General features: G+C 36.4%; 1 protein-coding gene across 14 annotated transcripts in view; it reads left to right on the top strand.

The window, feature by feature from the left end:
* Positions 1-27500, top strand: part of LOC306865161 (receptor-type tyrosine-protein phosphatase mu-like) — a 235032-nt gene that overhangs the window by 120 nt on the left and 207412 nt on the right. For all 14 annotated transcript variants that reach the window (XM_079409588.1, XM_079409585.1, XM_079409584.1 and 11 more), the window contains exon 1: positions 1-111. This exon is cut by the window's left edge and continues 120 nt beyond it. In XM_079409588.1, the coding sequence (XP_079265714.1) occupies positions 30-111 (82 nt within the window). In that variant the 5' untranslated portion in view covers positions 1-29. The remainder of the gene's footprint in view (positions 112-27500) is intronic.

Raw genomic sequence — 27500 nt, 5'->3', positions numbered from 1 at the left:
GCGCGGAGCGCGGGGTGGAGACTCCCGTCATGGATCGGACACTTTTAACGGCTTTTCTCTTGTCCTCCGTTACTGTGTTGATCTCCGCCGGAGCGGCTCATGAATCTCACGGTAAGACCACCGGTTTTCCCCAAACACATCCGCCGGAGTTCCCCGGGACTCTCGTCAACTTTGTGAAGTCTTTATTAGCGGATTAGTTCGGAGTCAGATTGAGTCTCTCTCTCTCCAGCTCGCTTCAAACATCTTCTCTTCTGATCAAACACCACCAGTGCTTTACATCCTGAGTGGACATTTATATCATCATATGTTTAGATATATATAACAGAGCATTAGATAACGTCTGGAGGATTACTGTAAAGTTATGAATACACGTTATTTCAGTAACTCTAATAGTTCAGTGATCAGGACTTCATTAATGTTCATTATTTATACGGGTTTGTCTCTGAAACGTTCATATAACGGGGTTTAAATGTTACTATTTCGTTCTAAATACCGAAAGCGTTTTAATAATTTCAGAGAGCATTCATAAATCATGTTTCATAACTTGATGGGATGGTTTTATCCGTTAGTTAGTGTTCTGTCTGTAACTAGATAACAGACTCAAACACAGAGAGAAAGCATGTCTTTGTGCTGTTTTTATCTTTAGTTATTCTAGCATCGTATTTTAATGTAAAGCAGAGACTCGATGCAGAAGAGTTTCCATGAAGTGCTGTTTTATCTTTCTTTCCTGAAGTGCATGTAACAGTAAATGAGACCATCTGTGTGTTTAATGAAAACCAGCCCAGTTAAAGACATTACATGCGCTTTAATCTGCTTTTATGAAGGATTTTAGTGTCGATGCACGATACAAACTGTGTGCTTTTGATGATGAGTTCAACTCTGTTTTATGCATATAATATAAATAATAATGTAGTTTAAGCGATGATGTCGTCGATCTCGGTAATCTGAGTGTTTTTCAGATGTTTTGTAGTGTTTTATTCTGTATTTTGTGTCCTGATGGGGGCAGCAGTGCTCACATATGATATGGGATTAACTCCAGATTCCCAATATCATACAAATCCCATATATGAGACGCCTAGATGCTTCTGTGACACATAATAAGTAGTTCTGCTAGTATTAGGGGTCCGACGCTCACGAAACGTGGAAATATCAGATCATTTTATTCATTTATTTATGGAAAAAACATAAAAGATTATACATGCATGACTTTTCCAGGTTTATTTAAAGAAATGTTTAAAATAGTTAGTGAATTTTTTTATTTGTTTAGTTAACTTTTCCATATATATTGTGTATAAAACATTAAAAAAATTGTATTTATTTATTTGAGTTATGAATGGATATAAAATATTTAATAACTGGTTACACGAGTGCTTGATGCATGATAATAAACTGAAATGCATTGGTCCAATGGTTTGGGATGTCTATATTACACAAATAATGGCATGCACAGAAGGACTCATATGAGTGATTGTTGCTTGTTTGCATGAGTTAGTTTGAAATATTTCCTGTTCAGAGCTGCTATTATATCCTCATTGATTTTTACGAGGAAGAACGGCTAAAATCAGATGAACTGCATTGCTCAAGCTCCTCTCGGAGAAAGAAAGCATTGTCAGTTTCCAGTTCAGATTCATTGACCGTCGCCCCCAGAGCAGGATGAGCATTATGGAGATTATTTTGACTGGTGACGCAGAGGATATCCTGAACCACACAGCCGTTAACAGCCTCTTCCGTGGATTCAGTCCTGCAGCACATTGTGTTTGAGTCATTGTTCTCGTTGTTGACGAGCTTGCATTCATCATGACGGGCATCACCTGTGTGTTTTCTGAGCTCATTCTTCCCGCGCACCGCTGGGTTAGTCAGTTTGCTTTAATTAGTCCAAATCGTACTCATGGAGTGTTTCCAAGACTCATGGGAGGTTGAAACTAGATCTGCGTTTAGTTGAAGGAGGGCAGCTGATTGTGTTTTGAAGGTTGCATGAGCCACACGGCTGAAGTTGTGATAGTTTACCATCGTCTGCCGAAAGCATTTCTGCGCCCTTCTGCAGAATTCCAGTCCGGCCTCTCAGTGTTTGTTGTGGCTGAGCTCTGCAAACGATTGTGTTGAGGTGTGTGTCTTCCTGTGACCGCATTCCAGCAAAACACACACACACACACACACACACACACACACACACACTCACACACACATACATATCAGGACTAAAACATGACTAGAGAGTCATGAATCGTTTAGGAGCCAGATGACCTTTTGTTTCAGTTGGCAGATTACAGAATTGCTCGATTTAGACACACAGTCATCTCACATCTGACCTAGATCAACATAGAGGTGCGGTAAATGCAATCATTTTTAATTGATAAATTACTCCATTTGAAACTGAATCATGTTTTTTCTTGACTGACTGATTCGGAGTCATTTGCTCACGAATCAGACATCATGACTGATGAAAACAAACATGCAATGAACACTTTTCACAGACTGTGATGCATTTGTTAATAATGTCATGCATCTTGCAAATATTTATTTATTTTATAATTTAATGTCTATTTATTTATAAAACCATACTTTGTGCTATATTAATGTTTAAATCTTTATAATTGAGAGCATTCAGGTTGTTGTTTGTCCTTCTGTTTCCTGCATTTGTTCCTGCGTCAGAAAGAATTAGTTTACTGAAATGCTGTTTGCAACCCATTTTATTGACATTTGTGAGTGAAACGGGATATTAATAACTGATTGCAGGGTGTAATCTGAATGTGAGTGTGGTAAAACAATGCAATAAAAGCTAGTTTAGCTAACATTATCCTACAGCTTACACAGTCTAAGTGGAAAGTAAATGATACCTATTTGTATTTCATATTATTTTGAAATAACAGAAAACAAGCTAAAGGAATAGTTCAGACAAAAATGAAAATGTGCATACTCTCAGACCATCCAATATGTATATGAGCTTGTTTCTTCATCAGGTTTGTATAAATGTGTCTCTGCATCAGTGTCTCAGCAATGGATGCTCTGCAGTGAATGGGTGCCGTCAGAATGAGAGTCTGATAAAAACATCACAATAATCCACACCACTCCAGTCCATCAGTTAACATCTGGAGAAGACAAACGCTGAAACACATCCAGCATTAAGATGTTTTAACTCAAATACCATAGAGTCCATAATAATGCTTCCTCCAGTGATAAAGTGCATCTCCTGTTGTCTCTCACATCAAAATACAGCCACATATTAGTTTAGAGCTGTTTTGTCTTGTAAACGCTGCTTGATCTGAGCAGATTTCTCTCCTGATTCAGACCAGAACACTTTTTCACTGGAGGAAGAGTTATTATGGATTATAGACTCATATTTGAGTTAAAAACGTCTTAATGCTGGATTAGTTTGATCTTTTGTGTTCTCCAGATGTTAACTGATGGACTGGAGTGGTGTGGATTATTGTGATGTTTTTATCAGCTGTTTGGACTCTCATTCTGACGGCACCCATTCACTGCAGAGCATCCATTGCTGAGACACTGATGCAGAGACACATTTCTACAAACCTGATGAAGAAACATGCAAATCTTTACATTATATTGCATTTGCAACCATTTTAGTCACAGTCTGCATATATGCGCTGGTGTAGATGTTCACCTGTGTGTGTGTGTGTGTGTGTGTGTGTGTGTGTGGGATTGTTCTTTAGCAGTGTGTAAGTTGCTGAGTAAACAGCGCTGTACTAATGAAAGCTCCCTCGTCCTCGGGTGGGCTACAAACGAGCATAAAAGCTAATGAATCAGCCGCTTCCACTAACACAGGCCTGCTGTGGTGTGCAAGGTGGACAGGTGGTCTTACCATCGCACTTCAGAAACGACCATAAATAAACAAGCGCTAGATGATTAAGTCCTAATAATATGACGGCTGCTGTTCAGCGAAGTTAAGCCCCTTTGTAGGTGACGAGTAGAGCTCAAAAACGCAGCTAATTAATCCACAATGGGCCAGCGCTGTCCCAATTTCAAAGGCTTTTTTTTGGGTAGCGAGGTTCATTTGATACTCGTGTTGTCGCTGGTGAACGTTCGTTTGACCACAGGCGAATATCTCCATTATTGTCAACCTGGGTCTGCAGAATTTTAATAGCCCTTGTTTGACTCATTAACAATTTTCCGGGCCTAGTTTAACTTCACCGCAGCACTTTCCTGTGTTTTCCTGACCTAATTATGATCAGGCCATTGTTTCTTGAAGGGTAGACGCGGCCCCAGATTTTTTGATGGGAAGTTGGCCCACTTGAGAATCGTATGGTCGCCCGAGGCGAGAGAGGAAAGCTACGCAGGAGAGCAGAAGTTTCCTCCGTGCGCCATGGAGCCGCCATGTGTTCGTCTCCCACATTTGGTGACATTTTTAATTGTTGCCAAGCATCGATGCCCGGCGCTAATCCCAGAGATTTATTTACGTCGACGCTAAATAGAGGAGGCGTAAATATTTGAGCTGTACGCGAGGACCGTGTCGTGCCAAATTGTTTTTTTTTTAATGACACACTAATTATTTCTCAGGTTTTTTTTCTGGTGTTTATTGTAAACCTGGCATGTGTGTGAGCGGTTCATGTTTGCTTGAGTGTTTTTAGTGTTCTGGTTTGTCCTGTTTCCTGCTTTTGTTCCTGTGTCAGCAGGAATTCATTTGAACCTTTATAGTCAACATGAAACGCTGTTTGTAACCCATTTTATTGATGGATATTGATTAATAGCATGTTGTAAAGAAGACTTTTTAATACGAAGGGAAAAAATTCAAACTTGATTGAGAGTCGTGGGCCAAAAGTTACATTATATCCATCTATATTATATTAAAATGTACAGTATTACATTAATAATTTTTTTTTCAATAAATTTTAAATAAATTTTAAACTTAATCAAATGTTCTTATATTATTGTTTACATTCACAATGCAAAAATAAAGCAACAAATTAGAAAAAGAAAATATATATATGTGACCCTGGACCACAAAACCAGTCATAAGGGTCAATTTGTGAAATTCTGTAAAAGCTGAATAAATAATCTTTCCATTGATGTATGGTTTGTTATGATAGGACAATATTTGTCTGAGATACAACTATTAGAAAATCTGGAATCTGAGGGAGCAAAAAAATCTAAATATTGAGAAAATCTCCTTTAAAGTTGTTCAAATGAAGTTCTTAGCAATGCATATTACTAATCAAAAATGAATGCCTTAATGGCTATTTTGACCATGAGTTTATATTGTCTTAATTGGAAAGTAAATGCTTACGCTCTTAAAAATAAAGCATCTCTAGTGGCATTGATAGTTCCATGAAGAACCCAAGTTTTCATTGGACAAAAGGTTCTTAATAGTGTTTCTTTAGATTATTAACATGCTCTTACTAAGAAAATCATTGTTCTTTTAAGAACTGATCATTGAAAGAAACATAAATAGATCTTCTATGGCTATCGCTGTGAAAACCCCCTATTTTTAAGAGTGTATTTCATGCTGTTTCCATCATAAGCGCTCAGTCTAGTTCAAGGTAAACCAAGCTGGCTGTTTTATTTTCCTTCCCCTCTTCGCTCATGTTATTTTGACATGCACAACACCAGTAATTTTACACTCCACATAACTGCTGCTCTTGAGTCCAGGCACAGTCCGGTGTAAGAGTGCAGATTTAATTGCATTAATAATCCAATCATTGAGTGCTGACATTGAACCTGCTCTTTCAGAGCGCCGGCCTCCCGCTCGGCTTCGGGAATGCAGGAAATGCCAGAACAGTTAGAGCCAAAATGGAGGCCTTTTCCATTTTAATACTGGCACATCTTGTTTAGAGTCCCGTGCCGCTGCATGAATAACATCTCAGTGAAACGCTCAGCCGTGGCGCACGAGGAAAATCAGGCTGGAGACTGTGTATTCAGCTCACAGCCTTCACATTGCCCTCCTCCCATTGCATCCTTAATTAGTTTTCCACAAGATGAATACAAGAACGAAACGGCTATTTTTAACTGTAAATGCTTGTTTGTGGTTATGTGCATGTTGTCTGATAGATGCCACCAGTGCAGTCCATTGTTTCTTACAGTTTTTGATCATTCAGGGCTTGATGTTAAATCCAAATCAATGCAATTATATTTTTTCTGGTCTTTGGACTTGGTTGCAAATGCATCAGTTGTTGATCAGATGTTCAAAACACTCAAAACTGTATGCAGGTGGGTGTAAGTTTGGAAAAGTCCAGCATGCATCACCAGAAAGATCCAGTTATGACATTTTGAGTACAAGCTCAACGAATTAAGAAATGAAACATGCACGGTTTAAATGCACAATAAAATCATGCATTTAAAATAAGAGTGAATTTTCATTGCATGCAAATGCACAGGAGACTCTAGTAGAGCTTGATTTTAAACATCTTGATTAGCAAATGATGCAAAACCCAAAGCATGGAAATGCACGGCTCATGCAGATGTTGACTAAAACAATGCATTGCAATGAGATCAAAGCATTTGCATTGCACAGAAGCATATTTTTAATGTTTCTCTTGACTGAATCTGTCTTTGTGGATTTAATTTTAAAACAGAAATGAGTACGGCTGTCTAGATGTTTGCAATAGAGCTGTAGTGTCTCTGTAGCATCTGTGGAGAGCAGGAACAATGAAGCACAGATGCTGCTGATGCAAGCATTCACTGTGGAGCAGCGCGCCGGAAAGGCCCTCACCAAAGGGAGCCGGATCATTAATAAACATTATGCAAAATATGTATGTAATTTGTAAAATTAATATTGAACCGAAATAAAACTGCAGCATTAGTATTTCTTATTGAAGCTCCTTCTGGAGAAATGCTCGCAGCGTTGGGATGTCTTCTTAACCTTGAATTGGGTGCTTATGGTGGCTCCAGGGGCTTTGCAGGAGCAGGCAAAGGGAATTATATATTAAAAAAGACTTTTAAATGTGCACAATAACAGCTGAAAGGCTAATGCGTGTAAATATTTAATTGGGCATTATACAGTATTTTGAGTTAGGCCATCCTGGAGTGAGAATCAGACAGCAGGAGATAAAACTGAACGTCTGGAGCACCAGAGGCATTAATGTGGAGAAACACACTACCTACATTAATACATTAAAATATGCAACATATATTCCAGTTTGAGCTGCTTCCCAGCAAACAAAAAATATGTTCTAGAACGTTCTTATTAAAAGTTATGAAAATGTAATTTTGGAACATTCGTGTCCAGTTTTTAAAGTGATATAGAAATGTTTTTCTTGGTCGTGTAAATAATGTTTTTGTGCTAACGTTGTGAGAACATTATTATTATTATTAGAGACCAGGGGCCTCATTTATAAAATGTTGTGCAGAAACCATCCTAAATTTGATCTTATGATCATATCTCGAATATGCGTATGTTTTTTCTTCACATTTTTCTTCAAAATGTAACCTATATGTTCCCAGTAGGTTTTTTGTTACAGTTTGATACAAAGGCATTACGATATGAATCTGTTTCTATTATTATCATTTTAATAAAATAGTTTTCAGTTCATCTTTTGAGGCTGGTTATTTGTCACCTATGGTATTGATTTAGTATCGATATTGAGGTATTGCATTCTGGTATCGTACCGAAGCCAAAATGATGGTATCGAGCCACCCCCAGTTCAGAGACTAAGAGTCGTAAACTTTCCCTCCAAAAGTTCAAGACACCATTGGCTCTTTAACACCCCAGAGGTGTGACCTCTATATCAGATAAAGCTCTCACATCAGTGACCCGCCCAGGCAGTCTGCGACTCTTAGATTCTGAGGAGATGAGGATGTGAGCTAGAGCTCTTCTCACCCTTAAGTTTTTGTGCCAGGCCTTGTGGCCTTGTCTTTCCATTCAACCAAAGATCCTCGGATCTCAGCAGATCTCTTTCGTAGCTCTTTTTAACTTTCTACCTGAGAAGAAACTCCCAATCACCATCGAGTCAGGACATCTTTGGAATTCATCACTCTTCATCCCGGAAGAACGTGATATAAGAAAGTTGCACTGTCCCAAAGGTTTGTGGTATAAATGTGCTTTTTGTACTTGAAGCATATGTTGTCTTTTCTATTTATTTTGTTGTCAGAGTGCACCAGAACGCTTCATTTACATGTTAAATTCTCAAAACTGTTCTTGATCCAAACTACGTCACCTCTTTGACCTCTTGTGAGTTTGCAGGTATGTTTATGAATGAGGCCCCAGATAAGTTACTGGAAGAACGTTAAGATACCAAAACGTTATTTCTAAATGTTCTATACATGTTTTATTTGTTTCTCAGTTCTGTGAACTTTAAGGGAACATTCAATTTTATCATTTTGCAAACATCTTATGTTCTCTAAACTTTCTGAAACAAGAAGTAACATTTAAAAAAAAAAAAAAAACATGAGATAAGTGTCCAAATAAATGTTTGTTTGTTTGTTTTTTGTAGGGAAAAAACGTTCGTTGAACGATGTGTGAATAATGTTTTTGTGCTACCGTTTTGAAAACCTTTTGAATGAATGTTTTATTGACTGCAAGAATGTTTGGGAGAACCTTACCAGACGTCACAGAAAGCCCTTTTCTTTGCACATTTACTCCGCTTCAGTATTCCTGCCTGCTTTTCTTGTGGCACTTGTTCCATGTGCCTGTTTTTGGGTCATTGTCACTGTTCTCCGAGCAGGAAGGATATATGGATTTATGAAGCGCTCCAGGACATGGTCCGCTCCTTAACACCTCATATTTCATCTGCTCTTGATGGATGAAACACTGTATGTATGTCATCCATTTATACGAGCTCGGATGAGGAGGGACGTTTTCAAGAAACTGGAGGGGGAATCTCTTGTGGCGTGGGCAAAGTTAAGTGAGGTTAAGATCTCGCTTCAAAATTAGAGCAGCTGAGCTTTTTAGGGGCTAAATGTGTTACCAGGAGGAGAGCGAAGCGCAGCGGGCGGCCTTTAAGATGATATCTTTATAAAAACGCTTTGAGTTAACCAGAGGTTTCTGGCTGTGGTCTGTTCAGGGGTTTTGTGGCTCAGTGTTCAGGTGTGATATGGTACAAAGAAGGGTAAATATCAGACCAACCTTTAAGGCAACATGAAACCACTTCCTCAACCCATTCTGCTTTTATAATGAGGCGTATTTTCAAGTGAAACGCAACACTTCAGTTGAACAATGCAGGGTGGGAGTTGATTTTATCTTGTGGGAACTGATTGGATGGTTAAACTCGGTCATGATTTACTCATTCTAAACCTGTATGACTTCTGCAAGTTGGACATGGCTTTGCAATAATAGAATCATATGGACTTCCAATTATAATGATCTTTTGTTTTCCACAGACGAAAGAAAGATTGAGAGATACGAGGGGGAGTAAAGAAAGAAAGAATGATGATTTTTATGTGAACTATCTGTTTATTTGATTTATGGTTGGGAAAGTAGAAGCAAGTTTTTACATTTTCATGAAACAAAAATTTACAAATTAACATGAAAAGTATTTAAAATATGATTCATTCAGATCAGAATTTAGCTCAGTTTAACATCATCTTCCACTATTTTAGTCATGTGTTTCCATGCTGTAGATGAATCTTGTTGTTTCCGGACAGACAGTCGCTCCTGTCTCCCAGATTATATGTGAGGTTTTGTTAGATTTGTACTGCACGGACGTTTCGCTGCTCCTCCCAGTGGAGCAAAGAATTAGTTTGTGTTTTTTCCCCCAAAGGAGCGCAGGGTTAGTCTATTGGATCTGTTCTGTCCGCTGTCGCAGTACTGTAATGCTTCAGAAGTCTAGTAGAGGAGCCAGCAGCATGAAATGAGCCCCTCCACAATGATAAACGAGGCAAATCTCTACTGGGGAAATCCAATAGATGCCAAATTAAGCAAATCCCTGTTTAGATCACTGAAGAAAGGAAAATCATTCTGTGTGGTGCTTCTTGGCCGATGCTTCCAACTTCTCGCCCAAACTTCTCCTCCTAATACTCAGCGCCCCAGAGCTGAGACAAAAACCGAAGCGTATCGCACAGAAACCAGGCAACTTTGTTTGCTCGTGGAGTTGAAGACGAGCAGAAGTGACACAGAACTGGCAGCGGTGCAGCAGGAGGCTGTCGGTCTCCCTTTAGGACCTTTAAACTGAGACTCGCGCTTGTTCTGCTGTCAGGTGGAGCTCGCTGACGAGACGCAGACAGGGAGACGAGATGGTGTGCGAGATAAAGACGACTGAGGGTCATTTGGACAGGCAGCAGATAAGAGCCGCAGGTCTGTCTGCAGGCGCTGCATTAACAGCCACAGACCCCAAAGCCGCCTCGGAGGCCTGAACCCACACAACAGCCGCTGCACTCGCTCGCTTTCACGCTGCAAGCCGTCGAGTCGAGTCTGAAGGATCGTGTTTCTGAGATCAGCACACATGAATGCCATTGTGAGCCATTCGAGGCCCATTGTGGAGCTTATTAACTCTTTCCCTGCCAGCGTTTTTGAAAAAAGTTGCCAGCCACTGCCAGCTTTTTTGACTAAAATTTCAGAATATTTTGTTGTATGAATATCTGAACATGCAATAGCTACATCAAAATCAGTGTTGGGTAAGTTACTTTCAAAAAGTAATTAATTACAGTTACTAATTACTTCATCAATATTGTATTTAAATTACTTTACTAATTACTCTATCTGAAAAGTAACTTAATTACTCAATAAGTAACTTAATTATTCAAATCGCTAATTAGGCTACATCTTAAAATCCCTATAAACCTTAATAGAAATTAAACTCTATATTCTTTCAATTCGAGTCAAACATAGAATAGTTTAGCATTTTAGCTTTAAAACAACTGTAAAACTTAAACATTTTTATGAAAAAAATGTAACCACCTTTGGTTAACAAATAGAAATACTCTGCAAAATATCTGAATAACAAAAAGGCTTAAAAGTTAAACAATACATTTCAGTTTGGCAAGATGTTCAGGAAAAGCCCAACTAGTAAAATCTGTACAGGTTCATGTCAAAATAACACGTTAACTAATGTAGGAAAGAATAAAATTACAGAAATGATCTTCTCTGCTGAATAATGTCAGATCGCGCTGCTCTTATGAGGTAAATTTCTCATAGCAGGTCTTCTTTCAAAAATTATGAATATTAGAAGTTTTTTTTTTCTTAATATTTTACATTTTTTTTGTATCTAGGTGAGGGCATATGCGCGCAGGTGACTGCATATAATGAGCTCAGACACGGGAAAGACTGTACCTTGCTTTAGTTTCATACCGATTGCATAATCAGAAACATTAGTTTTTAATTTGAATTCGTTCAAGTGTCAAGTAGACACTTCAAGATTTTTAGATTCTATTGATTTTAGTCTTATATGTATCTGAGTCAGAGCCGGCGCCAGGGCACCTCCATCAGAGGGGCATTTGAATTTGGGGAGGGGGGTTCGGGGTGGGATGGGAAGCGTGCAATCTGTGATTGCGTGCAGTTTCTGACGCTCACTAAAGCGTGCAATCGCTTTCTTATGTGCGCTGTTTTACCGGTTTCACTTTCGCTTTCGAAACGATCACGTTCAGCAAGAAGGGGAGAGGATGGAAAGTGGGGGCACCGTAACTCTGCCCGCGAATGCCCCCTCTTGGTGCCGGCCCTGATTTGAGTAGCTATTTAAGGTTTCTCTGTGAATCAGGAAAATCTGAAAGTGAACGCACCCGCACGCGGAGGGTTAAAGCCGTTGCATTCAATATCTTTAGACGGTAAGTTTAGATTTCAAATTCAATATTGCTTTTAGAACTGTTGAAATTATTTACTGTATGTAACGCAAGTACTTTATAAGTAACTGTAATTAAATTACCTAAAAATGAACAGTAATCCCTTACTTTACTTTTTCAGTGGATAAGTAATTTAATTACAGTAACGCGTTACTTTGTAACGCGTTACACCCAACACTGATCAAAATAACGATCAGACCCTCTACTTTCAAACAAACAAAAAATCCGTTTTATTCTAGCTTCAAGCATTTTTTTTATCAACACTTGAATGTAGGTAGGTTTCATAAAAAAGCAACATTTTGAGCAAAAAGCTGAGAAAATTGTAATTTTATTAAATACTAGGCCTACATCTGGATCATATTCAGTAATATAATCAAAGCAAAGCTGCAGTAGATGTCTTCCATCAGTCTCCTAAAGCTTCACAGGCCTTGAACACTTTCTGGATCCACACCTCACTCTGTAACATTAGACGGTTTTCATTTATATGCGGTTCGTGTTGATTATTGCAGCACTTTTCATATGCATATGCTTACATATGAGATTGCTTCTTCCTCATCTGTGTTTTTGATCGGCACTTTCTAGACTCATTCAGGAGATGCATAATTGCGCCCCCTAGCGTTTGGCAGGGAAGTGCAATAATGGAAAATTTTGTGTTTGGCGGGGAAAGAGTTAATGCAGTTTAGTTTGTGAATATTGTTTAGGTTGAGAATATTGTGCACATCATATACTAATTACCCTTCTGCAATAATTAATCTTTGTTTTTGAAAGAATCTCTTAGGCTTAACAAGGCTGAAAAATTGTGAAATATTATTACAGTTTATGTACCGTTTGTTTACAATTTTTTAAAAATGTTTTTGAAAGAAGTATCTTCTGCTCAAGGCAGCATTTATTTGATCAAAAATACAATGAAAATGTGAAATATTATTAGAATTTCAAATAGCTGTTTTCTATGTGAATATCTGTTTTCTAGGGCAGCACAACTGTGTTCAACATTGATAACAATCAGAAATGTTTCTTGAGCAGTAAATCAGTATATTATTATGATTTCTGAAGATCATGTGACACTGAAGACTGGAGTAATGATGCTGAAAATACAGCTGCAGATCACAGAAATAAATTACACTTTAACACATATTCACACAGAAAACAGCTGATTTACTTTAAAATAATATTTCACAATTTTACTGTATTTTTGATCAAATGAATGCAGCCTTGGTGAGCAGAAGAAACTTCTTTCAAAAGCACAAATAAAATCATAGCTCTTCCACACGTGTAGTGTAGTGTATACATGTCGATCTTCCCAGGAGCACTTCAAGCGTTTCTCTCTCTTTCTCTCCAGTAGTGACCGCTTCATTTCCTCATAAGTTGGCACCAGCTGTTATTAAAGCAGTCGGTTGTCTTCATGGAAGGAGACGCCCTTCTCTTGGGCTTATCCCTCATGTTTTTCCCAGCATGCAGCAGCACAGTGTTGTGTTCTGTGGTTTCATCTCATCATGGCTAATTTGTTCCCATCTCTTGAGAGGGTGGGTGTTCTTAAAGTGAATGAATAAGTAAACTGGGTCACTGGCTTTTGCTCAATAGTTACGGCCTCGTCCAAATATTCCAAACTCTCCAACTCCCTTTTTAGTCTTTGGCAAACTTCAAGATCCAGCCAACCTTAAAGTTGACATGAAACCCTGTTTACTGCCATCATGCAACTCGTTTTTACTTTGAGATTAGGAAATTGATTTGATTGTGAAAGGGGTCATGCCTTTGAATGTGGGTTTGATCAAACGATGTCTAAAGAGCTATTTAATACAATCTTGAGATGTCCTAACTTCAGTTTTATCAGATTTAAGGTCAGACTCTTCTTTCTTAGTTTTTTCCTTTCTTTTTTTTATTATTGGTAGTTTGGTTAAACAAACTGTATCTGGTAATTAATTTAATGTGAACTTAAGAGCAGTTTATTTGGTAAAGATTGTATATGTAATGTGGAACCTTTAATTAGAAACAAGCCAGAAATACACTGGGACTCTTATTTTGAAACATCTTAAAAAATATTTAATGGTTTTTTTTTCCACACTTTTTATGACCTTTAATTAGCGCTAACTGATTTTAGGAATATGTTTATGAATATTGGCACAATAATCAGGTTATTGTTTTTTTTTTAAACAATATTATCATATCAGGAAATTGCAATATGGATATGCATTGTTACACCAAACAATGTAATTATGTACACATTGAATAAAACTTGTCTTGAGTGTTTGAAACTTGCAGTTATTCAGTTTTGCTGATTGCAGTATTTAGTTCAGTCTGCAGTCTGTTTAATTAAAATAATCTGAGGTACATTTATTTTGAGATTAAATGGTTTATGTATCAACATACAGTTTTAATTTTATTTCTGCAGGATTTAAAAAAGGTCTTAAAGGCCTGGTTTCTCAGACAGGGATTAAACTAAACCAGGATTAGGCCATAAAACATTTAAGTCATTTTAATAAATGTGCCTTAGAAAAAAAACATTACTGGGGTGCATCTTGAGACAAATCAAAGGCACTGATATATCTGACGATCAATCTCAGTTTCTCCGTTTAAACAGCTCAGATTTACATTTTAGTCTGGGACTAGGTTTAAGCCTTGTCTGTGAAGCCGGGGGAAAAGGTCCTAAATTAGATTTTAAAAACTCTCAAGATATCCTTTAATATATCTAACGAGGAGAATAGAAGCATTCAAAACCAACAAAAGAGCAATGATATGCAAGTGCTATATTAGTATATTATTATAGTGTTATATTTCAGTTTCACAAAGAAACGTGCTGCATTTTGCGGAGGTTCATAATTAAAATATCCAGGGAGTTTTGCTAAAAGTTAATGCTCTATGATCTTGGAAATATCCCCTACACTAAACCTACCCGATAGTGTTAACAAACACAAAACTGGTATAAAAATGGATTTGTTGATGCAAACATGTCATTTGAACTAACATGAAGCTGTGTGACAAGTTTTGAATGCATAACATCGAAAATTAGGCAACTGTGGAGCTGCAAATCAGACTTAGTTTGAAAAGGAATAAAGTTGTATGGGTTTTACTGCCTCTACTGTTTATTTCAACTGGAAACTGCAGCGATTCGTACGTTTTGCAGGAATGTATTTAGAGGCACGTCCAGTCAGCCTGTGGGTAATTAGTGTTACAGCGACATGATGTTTACGGCTCGGGCCGGTGTAACGTCTGCATATATCCACAGTCAAGCTGCAATCTCCAGATGCAGCAGTGCAAATAATGAGGGCATATGTTTACCTCCAGCTCCTCTCTCCCGGGGAGATGGATTCAATTGAAGCAGTTTGGTTTGTTGTCAGATTCTTAAGTGTTGCTTTCAAGCGCGAGCTGTCGGCCGGGCCCCTGCGGAGGGTTTACTCACTGGAACTGAACAGGGAAGGTCTCTCGCAGCTAATCGAGTCCAGCCACAGGCTCTTCCGTCGCCGCTTTTAGTCACCGGAGGGGCCGTAATAGCAAACAGCGGGAAGCGTGGAAGGAAACAATGCTGTGTGCATACAAACCAACTCTGCGCTGAGAAATGAATACATTCAGAACAATTGACCCAGAGTCACGGGCTGATTCCTCTTCACTGTTATAGGAAATGAATCTGTTTTTAGTTTGAATGCTCTTAATGGTCTGTTTGTGTTGGTTTTTATGCTGGTATATGCAAAACCAGTCATAAGTGTCAATTTTTCAAAATTGAATAAATAATCTTTCCATTGATGTATGGTTTGTTATGATCGGACAATATTTGTCTGAGATACAACTATTTGAAAATCTGGAATCTGAGGGAGCAAAAAAATCTAAATATTGAGAAAATCTGCTTTAAAGTTGTTCAAATGAAGTTCTTAGCAATGCATATTACTAATCAAAAATGAAGTTTTGATATATTTACGGTAGGAAATGTACTAAATATCTTCATGGAACATGATCTTAATATCCTAATGATTTTTGTCATAAAAGAGAAATGTATAATTTTGATCCATACAATGTATTGTTGTCTATTGCTGCAGATATACCTGTGTTACTCATGACTGCTTCTGTGCTGCTGGGACATATGATCCTTTGAGTTTAGAGCGACCAGTGTTTTAATGGTGTGTATATGTCGAATGGGACTGTTATCCATCAGCATTTGATTTTTTTGCATGCATACACTCTTAGAAATAAAGCTGCTTAAAAGGTTCTTCACAGCGATGCCATAGAAGAACCATTTTTGGTTCCATAAAGAACCATTCAGTCAAAGGTTCTTTAAAGATCCTTCTTTCACAAAGAACCTGTAGTGAAGCAGAAACGTTCTTCAGATGTTGAAGATTCTTTATGGAACAATTTAGACAAAAAAGGTTCTTCTATGGCATCATGAAGCACCTTTATTTTTAAAGTGTATATGTATTTTTATATATAATAGACAGTAATATTGAGTATTATTATGATTTTATTCATAGTACATTGCAATAGTGTATTACATATACTGGTAATGTATTATTAATATAATAATAATAACAATAATAAAAAAGTTATATTATTATTGAAATATTTACACTGTAAAAACATTCCACCTATTTCAACTTAAAACTTCAACGTTCAGGTGCTGCTTTAAATGAAGTATAATCAACTTGTTTGTAAAAGTCATTTCAACTTAAATTGAATAAAATAAAGTTTGACGGTGTACTTTCTTATTTTATAGTTAATAATAATATTAAAATGGTATTTTTTCATATATTTGTAGAATATTAAAAATAACCTTTGCTGTTACTTCTCTATAATAGGGCTGCAACAAACAAAAAAATAGATGAATCTAAAGATTATTAGAATGATTAATCAACTAATCGTCGACTATTTCACTGATTAATCAGTAGACTTTCATTATTCAGCTTTTGTAATTAGTAAAACATATTGAGTTATACATATTCTAACAAATAAATACAGGTAATCACTTCAGCTTTTGAAAATCATAGTATGTAATTAATTATTATACAATTAATTTCTACAAATAAATATATTTGGCACACAAAATGAGATGACAGAGAAACTCTTAGTCACCATTTAATTAGCGATATGAAAAAGTAACTGAATGACATCATTCTGCCTAACATCTCCTTTTGTAAGTTATATGGATAAGAAACAAGCTGCTTGATTTAAGGTTATCTATTCTATTGTATAAAGTACTATATAAATAAAGGTGACGTGACTTTACTGGAGAGCTGAACTGCAGAGCTCCTCGTCGCTGTAATCAGATGCATTCTTAACTGCTGCTTTCTCACCCGTCAGTTTCTTTCATCATCGAGAGGAAAGTGCAGCATGTATGTAAATATTCATCCAACCGGCTGCGTTTGCTCTGAAGCGCTGTGTCTTCTTCTCTCGGCTGAATTAAGTCTTGTACAGCACCACACTGCTCAAACCACATCATTGCAGGCTCCTACATTACATCATATGAGACTACTCCACAACAAACATATTTGTAGACAATTTTTTATGTCGACTAATTGTTTCAGCCCTACTCCATCATAATAATGATACATGCATACATAAATATCACTTAATTACAATTCTAAGACATTTAACAGGTAATGGCATTCTGGGATTTTTTTTTTTCTTTCCAATTTAAGCTTCTTCAACTTAATTTTTTCTTCTTCAAAATGACTCTTTTTGGGATTATTTGATTTTCTTTAAATTTTAGTTCAGTTGAATTCTGTTCTCGTAATTTCATATTTGCTTTTCAAGTCTAGTTCCTGTTTGCTACCTGGATACAAATTCAGAGATGATTTAAAATCATTGATTTAAAGCCATTCTCTGTTTAATTCTGAGTATTACACAACCCCGATAGATGCCCCCCCCCCAATGCCATGAAACTTGCTTTGCTTTTGCTTCTGTATCCATGAGATCAAGTTCCTGTCACTTCCTGAACAAAGCCTGACTGTAACAGCATGGATGGATGTGCTATTATCTCCGCTCTAAAGAACCAGCTTAAGCTGAAGCTTTAATGAAACTGTGACACGGCTAATTGCTGTAAAGGAGGTTGCATGTGTGTTTTGTGTTTGTGGGGTTTGTCTCGGTCTGTCAGCAGTTTGGCAGCAGTCAATGTTCCCTAAACCTGCGTGTTTGGTGGTCTGGATCTCCTCCTGTGGGCCGGACCCGATGTCATCCCGTCATGGAGGAATCCATTTCCATGGGCCTGGTCTCTCTGACACTTAAATTGCACAGAGGGCCAAGCGTGACAGACGCGGAGCTCACCAGTTAGTGTTCAAAATGCCACGGCGCACGACAAACCCTCATCAGTGCGGAGCAAGAGTTCATTTCCCGCCAGTACGCCAGCGACAGGCCTGTGATTATAAAGACAGTGGGACATTTAGAGCTCTTGTGTTCCTAAGATCTGCATTTAAGGGCTCAAGTGTCGTTTTGCTGAGTCTATATGTGTGTTTGACCACATGGCACTGATTACTGAACACACAGCTGTTTATCCTCATGAAAAACACGTCAGCACTTTTACACAGAGACCCTGAAACCCAGGACAGACTGGGAAGTGGATCTTTCTAGTAGCTGTAATTATAGGATCAGTATATGTGAGATTACAGGCAGTGACAACAGAGCACAATAGACACATATACTGGTGTCTCAACAAGTTATGGCTTTGGCTTTAGCCTGAAAAATAAATGTTCTTCAGTAGTTCTTTATTACAAGCATTACATTTGTAAACAACTGCAGTCTAATGAAATAAATATAGTCTGTATGTGCTCAAATAATTTTGTGGGCAAAAATTCACAGCATTTGACAAGATTTTGTAATGGAGAACGTATTAAAAGCTTTTCATTTAAGTTTTCCACCAAAATAGAGTCTGAGTTTAAGAAATTAAGATGGAAATATATATTAGAACAATTTTTTTTTATTTTTTCACAGTATATTACAATGGTAATATTATTATAATAATAATAATAACAACAATAAAAATTAATGATAGTAATAATATTGAAATAGTTACTTTTTATATTTGTTGTTGTTGTTATTATTATAAAAATACATTACCATTCTAATATACCACTGTTTTATACTGTGCAAAATACACACATTTAATAATAATAACAGTAATAATAATAAGTTAATTTATTTTATTTAATCATTTTGATTTTCTTAGTTATTCCTGTTGATTAAGTTTCAGAAAAACAACATTGTGAATGTAAATGTGAATCACAACCGTTGTGGCTCAATAATTTACATCTGCTTTTAATATATATATATATATATATATACATACTGTATGTTTTTTGTCACTATGAAACAGCATTTGCAACCCATTTAATTTACATAATATATGATCTTTTCCTAAATGTGAAACAGAAATAAAATGACATTTTGATGAGATTATTTTTTTTAATATTTTTTTTTGGAATGGCCAATCATTTCACCAATGAATCGTTCACAGTAAGACCAGGAGCATGTCATAGGAAAGTCAGATTCTAAATGTTGCCTTTAAGTGTGTTGATTTAGTAATATATAAGTGTGTGTGTGTGTGTGTGTGGTGCTCTGACTCGACTCTCTTCTTTTCATGGCTAATAATGTTCACAAGCGGTTTGTTTATGTGACACAGGAGGTTTCTTGAAGCGTCTTGGAGACACAGTTCTTCTGGATTTAGTCTCAGTTTGTTCTGTTTCTTCATGTCATTCCAGACAGACTGATGATGATCAGATCAGATCTCAAAAATCTCACTGGATTATTACAATTAATGGCAAAATGAATGTTTGGAAATATAAACTGATATTTCCTACTGACACACACTACAGCAAAAGATAGAAATAACTGACTTAAAACAATTTTTAGCTGCTGGAAATACTAGTATTCTGATCATTTTGGCCACCGCTGTAGTTTGAGGCGGTGCAGTGATACAGAGGCAGATTCACTTGGGACTAGACCTTTGTGAGCGACGGTAAGCAGGCGCAGGACTTCGGTGGATGCTTCGGGCCGGGTGTGACCTTCTCTCTGCTGGAGAGCTGTGGGAATATCACTCCTCCGACAGCACAGATCCGCCACTGCACTGGATTGTGTCTCCATCAGGGGAGACGGCGTGCCAGCGCTGACCTTTCACAGACATTTGCCTCTGTGTGTGTGTTTTAGTGGCACGCTGTCAAACCACCTGCTGCGTGTTTCTCTGGGTCGGGACCCTTCGGAGTTCGACCCCCTCCGCAGCCTCTGATCTTTTCATGCAGGCCCTCGGATCCGTCATCTGTGAACGTTTGCCTCGGGTTCCCAGCCACTCGTGAGAATGTGTGCAGCTTTGCCGTCAGGTTTGACATCCGCGGAGTGATGCATGATGCCGTCTTCTGCTTTTCTCACTCACCGTTTTCAGCTTTGATGGCTATGAAGCCAAAAGATACAGACAAATAGTTGAGCTGATCCCATCGTTTTCTGATTTCTGGAGTGAGATACCTAAACTCTCCTCTGTAAAAACCTCTTATATGTCAACAAATCTAAATGACTACTATTATTAAATTACTACTTCATTAAATAAGCATGATGTTTCTTTCATGCACTCGTCAATTTTGAGATTTTAGTCTATTTGGCTTTTTGTAACATGTTTCAGACTAGTGCAAGAAACTTTAATTAAAATAAGCTTACAATAAGTGCAATAAAATAAAATGTATTTTGAATGTTTTATCTATTTGCAGCTCTAGATTTCAGTTACAGTACGTATCATTAAAGAGATTTTTCTCCGCTTCAGTAACACTTACATACACCAAACTTACAGAGGGGTTTGTTCATATAACATTTACACTGAACAACACTAGATTCATAAAAATCTTCTTTTTCTGTCCATTTTCAGTATTTTTTTAGTAAATCCATAATCCTTTAACTCTAATATGTCAACAAAAATAAACAAAAACCTGACTTTTACCCAAAGTTCAGATTTATGCTTGGCAATCTATGCAAATAAGTGCGTATTTGATTAGATAATATCACATTTGCATATTTAAACACGGCATTTCAGAAAATACAGAAAATGTTTGCAGTTCTTAATGTAATCAATCAACTAGAGGAGTATGGTGATATCTATTAGTTAAATATGTTACCTGTAGTGTCTTGACTGAATTACTCTTCAGTTTGGCTTGAAACACTCACAGGAACGCCTCTGATCTTAATTAACTCTCCAGAAACACCAACCTTGAATCCAGTGCTGTTCCCACAGGGATTTCTTTTGATGTATCGCTGATCGCTCCAATTATATTTGTGTCTGATGCATCGGAAAAGCTTTGGTGAAAGTAGCGCTGTGTGACCTGATTTCTGTGAGCTGGAACACTACATTGGAAAATAAGCACGAGAAAACTCTTAAACACATAATCACTGGGATATTTAGAGGCTGTAAAACAAGACACCCACGTTTCAGTGCAACTTCTGTTATAGCCATTAAGAGTGCTTTCAGGTTTGTTCAGAAATTGATATTAGATCGCATTTCTTCTGTAGTAACAAAAAGTAAGGTATAAAAAAACTTAAACCTTTTAAACTTATTAATAAAAACTATATAAACATAGGTTTAAAAAATAATAAAAATGACTATAATACACAAGAAAATGTTTTTTATAGCTTTTTAATTATATTTTATGCCAAGGTAACCTTTCTTATTTTTATTTAGTTTAACTTGAGATAAAAAAAAACAAAAAAACCAATAGAAATGACAAAAACATAACAAAATTGCTAAAAATGTAACTAAAAAAAAGAAAGTAAAATATAACAATAAAACCATCTAAAATATGAATAAAAGCTATAATAGTATCTTAGTGATACTAAAATAACCACCAGTAAGAGTGAAAGCTCAAGACACAATTAGCACTTCTCAACTTATTTTTCTCTTTAGAGGAGATTGTCAAATGTAACTAAAATTCAAATATAAATTAAAAGTATATAAAAAACGTAATAATTTTATTTCAGCTAGTTGTGAAGGCAGCATTTGTCATCTTTGTGTGGTTTAACCTGATGAGAAAAAATAACTAAAAATGAAAAAAACAGCAAAATTTATAAGTGTAACTTTAATACTTTAAAAACTAATAAAATATTAATAAAAGAATTTATTAAAAAATATAAACAAACTAATTTAATATATTAAAAAAAATAAAACTGAAAATATAAAAATAAAAACTAATCTAAAATAATGCAAGCTAATAGTATCTCAGGGATACTAAAATAACCACCAGTAGGAATAGTCAGCGCTCAAGACACAAAGAGGACTTCTTGTTTTTCTCCAAGAGGAATAGTGTCTGGGGAGCTGTATCTGTGTTTCATTGGGCCTCACATTAAGATTTGTTGCTGAATGCTAAATGAGAAGCTTAGGGCTGTCAAACGCCTGCTACTTCAATTTAAGTTCATTTAGTCTGAGCCGTTAATAATGAATGAACAAGCTGAAGTCAATTGTGCAGGTTCATTTGTCGCCCTATTGATTACAGCGCTCACATCAGAGCGAGTGTGTGTGTGTGTGTGTGTTCTCGAGGTGAAGGATTTCATCATTTCTGCTTCTCCTGGGAAGGATTGCTTCAGCTCTCTCTCCCTCCGAGTCGTCCGGGGAGGTTTGCTGTCCGTTCCCCGTTGGGATCCTGGCTTTAACTCCACATCCCTTTTTAATAAACCTCAGTGAGGAAACATCCAAGTCAGCAGTGCTGCAGGACTCTCTGTGTTTTGGTAAAACGGGCAGAACTGCGTGCATTTCACTTGTGAGTTACTGCCGGTTGTGAGATGCTTTAGGAGGCGTTTTCCAGTAAATATAGCTGTTACTTTGTGGATACTCCCAGTTTTACTGCTATTGTGAGAACATTGTACGTTTGGTTTTAAATAAAGCACTTTTAAAGGCGTCTTTGTAGTGTTAGTTGCGATCAAACCTATTAAAAATAGTCCTGCAGTGTTTGTGCTCCAGCACCATTCTTCAGATCTTTTTTTTTTTTCCCCATTCTAGACTCTGGATTGCATTTTAATGGTTGAATAAAATTTAAATAATCAAAAAGCATGTCTATTTAATTAAAATCCTGAAACTTTTACTGGTTAAATTAATTTTTAGTATAAAAAAGCAAGGCTAATTCTTTTAAATTATGAGACTAATACAATTTAACAACAATTAATTTATTTAATAATTTAAATATTATTAGTATTATTAATTCTACTTTGAGAAGTGCCTTCTACCGTACAATAGTGATTTATGTCATAATTTCTTCAAGTTAAACCAAGCTCATATTTTGTCAGTTTGTAGTGATTCTCCCTGTTTAGAGTACATGTAGAGTGGAAATGATATGGGAATGCTCTGTTTGAATAATCATCTGCTATTCATGAGACGCTATTTTCCTCGTCCTCCGGCTCCATTGAAAGCGGGTCAGGATTAGATGCTTTCAGACGGATGCTGGTGTATTATCTGACATCAGGAAAGCAATTACCAGAAACTCTCGATTAATATCATCACTGAGGCCCAGATGGAAGTTTATTGTAAGTGTTCTTCAAGGGAAGCTTGCTGTGGTTTGCAGATTAAGACAGCGAGTCTGCTCTGCTTATCCTCTTAAACATCTCCTGCATCTTTGCATTTATGATATGCCTTAATCCACGAGACTCAGATGATTGACAGGTGGCAGACGCAGGAGTCCATCAAGAAAATGTCCAGGTCACATTTCACTCCGTATGAAAAGATATTTTTGCAAGAAATTATATTTTGCATTAAGAAAATAATTCTTGTTTTTATGCCCATTAAGATTTTTGCATATACTACATTGTATATGATGGAAATTAAATGCATAAAAAGGCATTTGAAAAATGTATGCATTATATATAGACAGTATATGTATTACAACGTCATAAAAGTAACATAAAAGTAAATGATGATAAAATAATTGACGATTTATGCATCATGAATTGTCAAGAAATTACAAGAGAAAAAACATCCTAGATCATAAAATAGACTTGTTTTTAATGCAAAATATCATGTCTTTTGGATTTTCTTTTGTTGTATATTTGCATTGTGATATTTATTTATTTATTTATTTACTAACTTGTGCTAAAAAAGAAACAAATATATTTATTTACACTGTTTCCATTAAATTTTTTTTGTATTATTTATTTATTGATTGTATATTTGAGGGTGAAATATGCCCTGGACATGTTCTAGTCAGATTTCCTTTAATCAAAGCATCATTTCTTTATTTCGTTGGGGGTGAAATGTGACCTGGACTCATCAAACATGAGAAAAGTTGAAGCTGTGAGACCCTGAAAGCAGTTCAGCCGACTGTCTCCTAACTTTAGTGAACGGCGTGACTTCTGATTGTTTGCTTGGAGGAGCGGTCACCAGTCTCAGTGGGGTTTGATATGAACTCCTGATGTGATCGTGTCTGTAATCTCCAGCGGCAGCACATTAAATATGGAAGCTCTGTCCGGAGGAGCTGAAGGTATTGACGGTGATTGGAGATAAAGCGGTTTCGGTGGAGGAGCCTCAGGAGCTTGTTATGAGTGTGAAGGTTTCTGGGCCGATGCTGAGCGATAAGCAGACTCTGACACGGCCCCGGGGCCCGAGAGGGGGGTAAATCAGTGTGATGGAGGGGTAAAGGTTGCTGCATTTCTGTGACAGTGACGGATCCGAGCAGACAAGCGGCGCATGGAGGGACCAAACACCTCCGCTGGGCACTCGCTGCCATTTAACGCCTGACATTTCTATCATCCCTCGCTCCGTCCATCCTCCGTATGATCTTAGACGTTCAGACAGAGTCCAGGGATCATTCTGGGTCCTGTCTGCATATGAAGAGTGCATTTCAAAAACCGATGGAGTTTTCTGTTTTTGCAAATAAACTCTTAATTTATACATAAAACACTTAAAACTGTTTAAATGTTATAATAATTATAGTTTGACTGTGGGTCAGTGATATTTTTAATATTTTGATAGAATTTGCTTGATTATATTTATATATTATGTATAATAATAATTGTATTAATTGTGTATATATGTAATTTTATTTTAATTGTAGAGATTTCCCATTCGGTGCAAAGTCGAAAATTAATAAAAAAATAAAATAAAAATTTGAATAAAACAAAACAAATGAAATTAAACTAAATATAAAAACAAATCAACATAAAAAAAGAATAAAATAAAATATTAAAATATATTTAATTGTGTATATTTATTGTAATATATGTTATTTTTATTGTAATTTTATCTTTTAATGGTTCATTCTATATCCTGTCTGCACATACATAATGATCACGTTTAGGGCCGAAAGAAAAAATAACCAGTTGGCTTTCTTAGGGTTAAAAACTGTAACTTAACTTGGTTTAAACAGAAGTATAATCAGCATCATTACTGCAGTCTTCAGAGTCACATGATCTTCAGAAATCATAATAATATACTGATTTACTGCTCAACAAACATTTCTGATTATTATCAATGTTGAACACAGTTGTGCTGCACAATATATTTGTGGAAACCGTGATATATTTTATTTTTCAGGATTCACAGATGAATAGAAAGTTCAAAAGAACAGCATTTATTTGAAATAGAAATCTTTTGTAACATTATAAATGGCACTTTTGATCAAGATAATTTTTTTTTTTTAAATTATAAGTATTTGCTTTCTCATATAGACAGAAATAGAAATGCAAAACACAGTGGCCGTGTGAAATATTAATGCATGTAAATGTCCTGCTGATCAGGTGTGGTGAAACTGAAGTTCGACTCGCAGCGAGGGTCATTTACACAGCAGAAGCCCTTTATTTCTGCTCCAGTAACCGGCGTATAGAATCCATAAACACACGAGCGCAGCGCGACTGCATGAAATATTCAAGTTCTGTTTAGCAAATTTGTCCTCATGAAATATGTAGCGTCTGGAGCGAGATCGGTGGTCTTGTCAGCACGATGACCGGGTTCCCTGTGCTCTCTAATGCAGGATGTTGTGACCCGCTGTCGTCTTGCGTGTTTCTTCAGAGCGAGTGGAGAAGATCTGCTGGACAGTCTCTGGAGCGTCTGACATTCAGAGTCTTCAGGCGGTCCTCGCTTCTCCTAACCTCCTTCAGACAAACACCAGCCAAATGTCAGCCGGCCCTCTGAGACCGAGCTCATCCCTCGTTCTTCACCTCCGCTTCCGTCTTCTCTTCCTCTAATCCTTCTTTCTTTGCCAGCCGAGGCCGTGCTGAACTCAAACTCATGCTTGTTGAATATAAGGAAGAAGGAGTACTAAATAAGTACATTATTTGCATGAGCTTTAAAGCCTTGCCGTTTAAGCTTTTCACAACAGCGCCTGATTACTCAACTAACTTATCTTTTGCACTAATACTGTCAAAACACACAAGGTTTGCATACAGACTCAGTTGGTTATCTCTAAAATGAAAGTAAACAGCTGAGAGAAACGGATGTGTGTCTGTATATTAGATATGTGCAGGTCTTAAAGGGACAGGACACTAAACATGCAGCCGACGGTCATTAAAGGGATAGTTGTATAAGGTTTGTGCCACTGCTGCTCTAAACTAACAGTATTGGTGATTACCAAAATCATGTTTCAGCTTTCTGTACCGGTTAGTCCTCGAATATGCATAAGCTCTTTAGTAACAGTAGTTGGCTATTTCTAGTGCTATAATATAATTATTGCTGTTATCTATTAAAAAAATAGTCAAGCACTTCATAGTGTTTTTTTTTTTTTTTTTTCAGATACCAATTTCAATCAAAAAGTACATAAACAATACCAGCAAGAATGGAAGCTGTTATGAAAGGCATAGGAGGACATTTTTGTTATTGTGAATAAATACTAGTCTCCTTAGTTAGTTATTTGCCCAATAAATGACAATAACATTTTTTTTGACAGATTCCCAAAATATTTGTGTTTTTTATCTCTTTATGATGCCAGGTGGTCTAATAAATTAAGCACTGTTTTCATAGCATTCAGTTGAGACGTTTGTTTGAAGGACATTGGGCTGAATGTTGAAGTGTTTTTTTAAGTAAAACAATAATATTGTAGTATGTTACAATTTCACAATTTAGTGAGAATTGTTTCCACACCAATGTTTCCCAGTGCAAGTAGATGCTTTGTCAAGGCATACACTTTTATATATTAATGGTGTGTAACAGACATGATTCTTGAAATCATGTGACTAACTACAATTTTAATTTTTTTTGTAAGATTTACTTTTTTCATTTTTCACTTGCTAGTAAATTTCATAAACACATTGCATGAAGCATGAAATTTTGAAGTAGAAAAACTGAAATGGAATCTTCTCTCATAACATACTACAATAGTTTTGTTTTACTTAAAAAAAAAAAAATAATAATAATAAAAATATATGATGTAATGTCTATTTTTAGATAATATAGTGAATTAAATGGTAATTTCTCATTTTATTTTGAGGGTCTAATCCAGAGTAAATTCACACTTTGAAAAAAATAAATAAAAAATTTAAATGTGTGATTTACTTTGAAACAGTTTTCAATTGGAATTGCTATTAAATTTCACAAACGCATTAAATTAAATGTGAAAATTTGAAGTAGGAAAACTGAAAAAGTATTTTCTTGTTAAATGCAATAATGTGGTCATGCCTATTTTTGGATAATATAGTGAATTGAAATATTTCCTTTTTTTTAGTTTCAGAGTTAATCATACAGCCATTTTTTTTTTTAGAGTAGGGTTTACTATTGAAACAATTTTTACTCTGTAATTATTTGTGAAATTTACTAGCAATTTCTAAGTTAGAAAAAAACGAAACATTTTTAACAGTGATGGCCTATCTTGGTTTTGCTCGGGTAAACGGCTCTTATATTTTCTTCAGCCAGTGTAAATGAGTTTGATCTTATTATTGTCATATGTCCAAGACTCATAATGCGTCCGCTG

Source organism: Barbus barbus (assembly GCF_936440315.1).
Source record: "Barbus barbus genome assembly, chromosome: 46".
NCBI lineage: Eukaryota > Metazoa > Chordata > Actinopteri > Cypriniformes > Cyprinidae > Barbus > Barbus barbus.
This window is presented reverse-complemented; position numbering and strand designations above follow the sequence as displayed.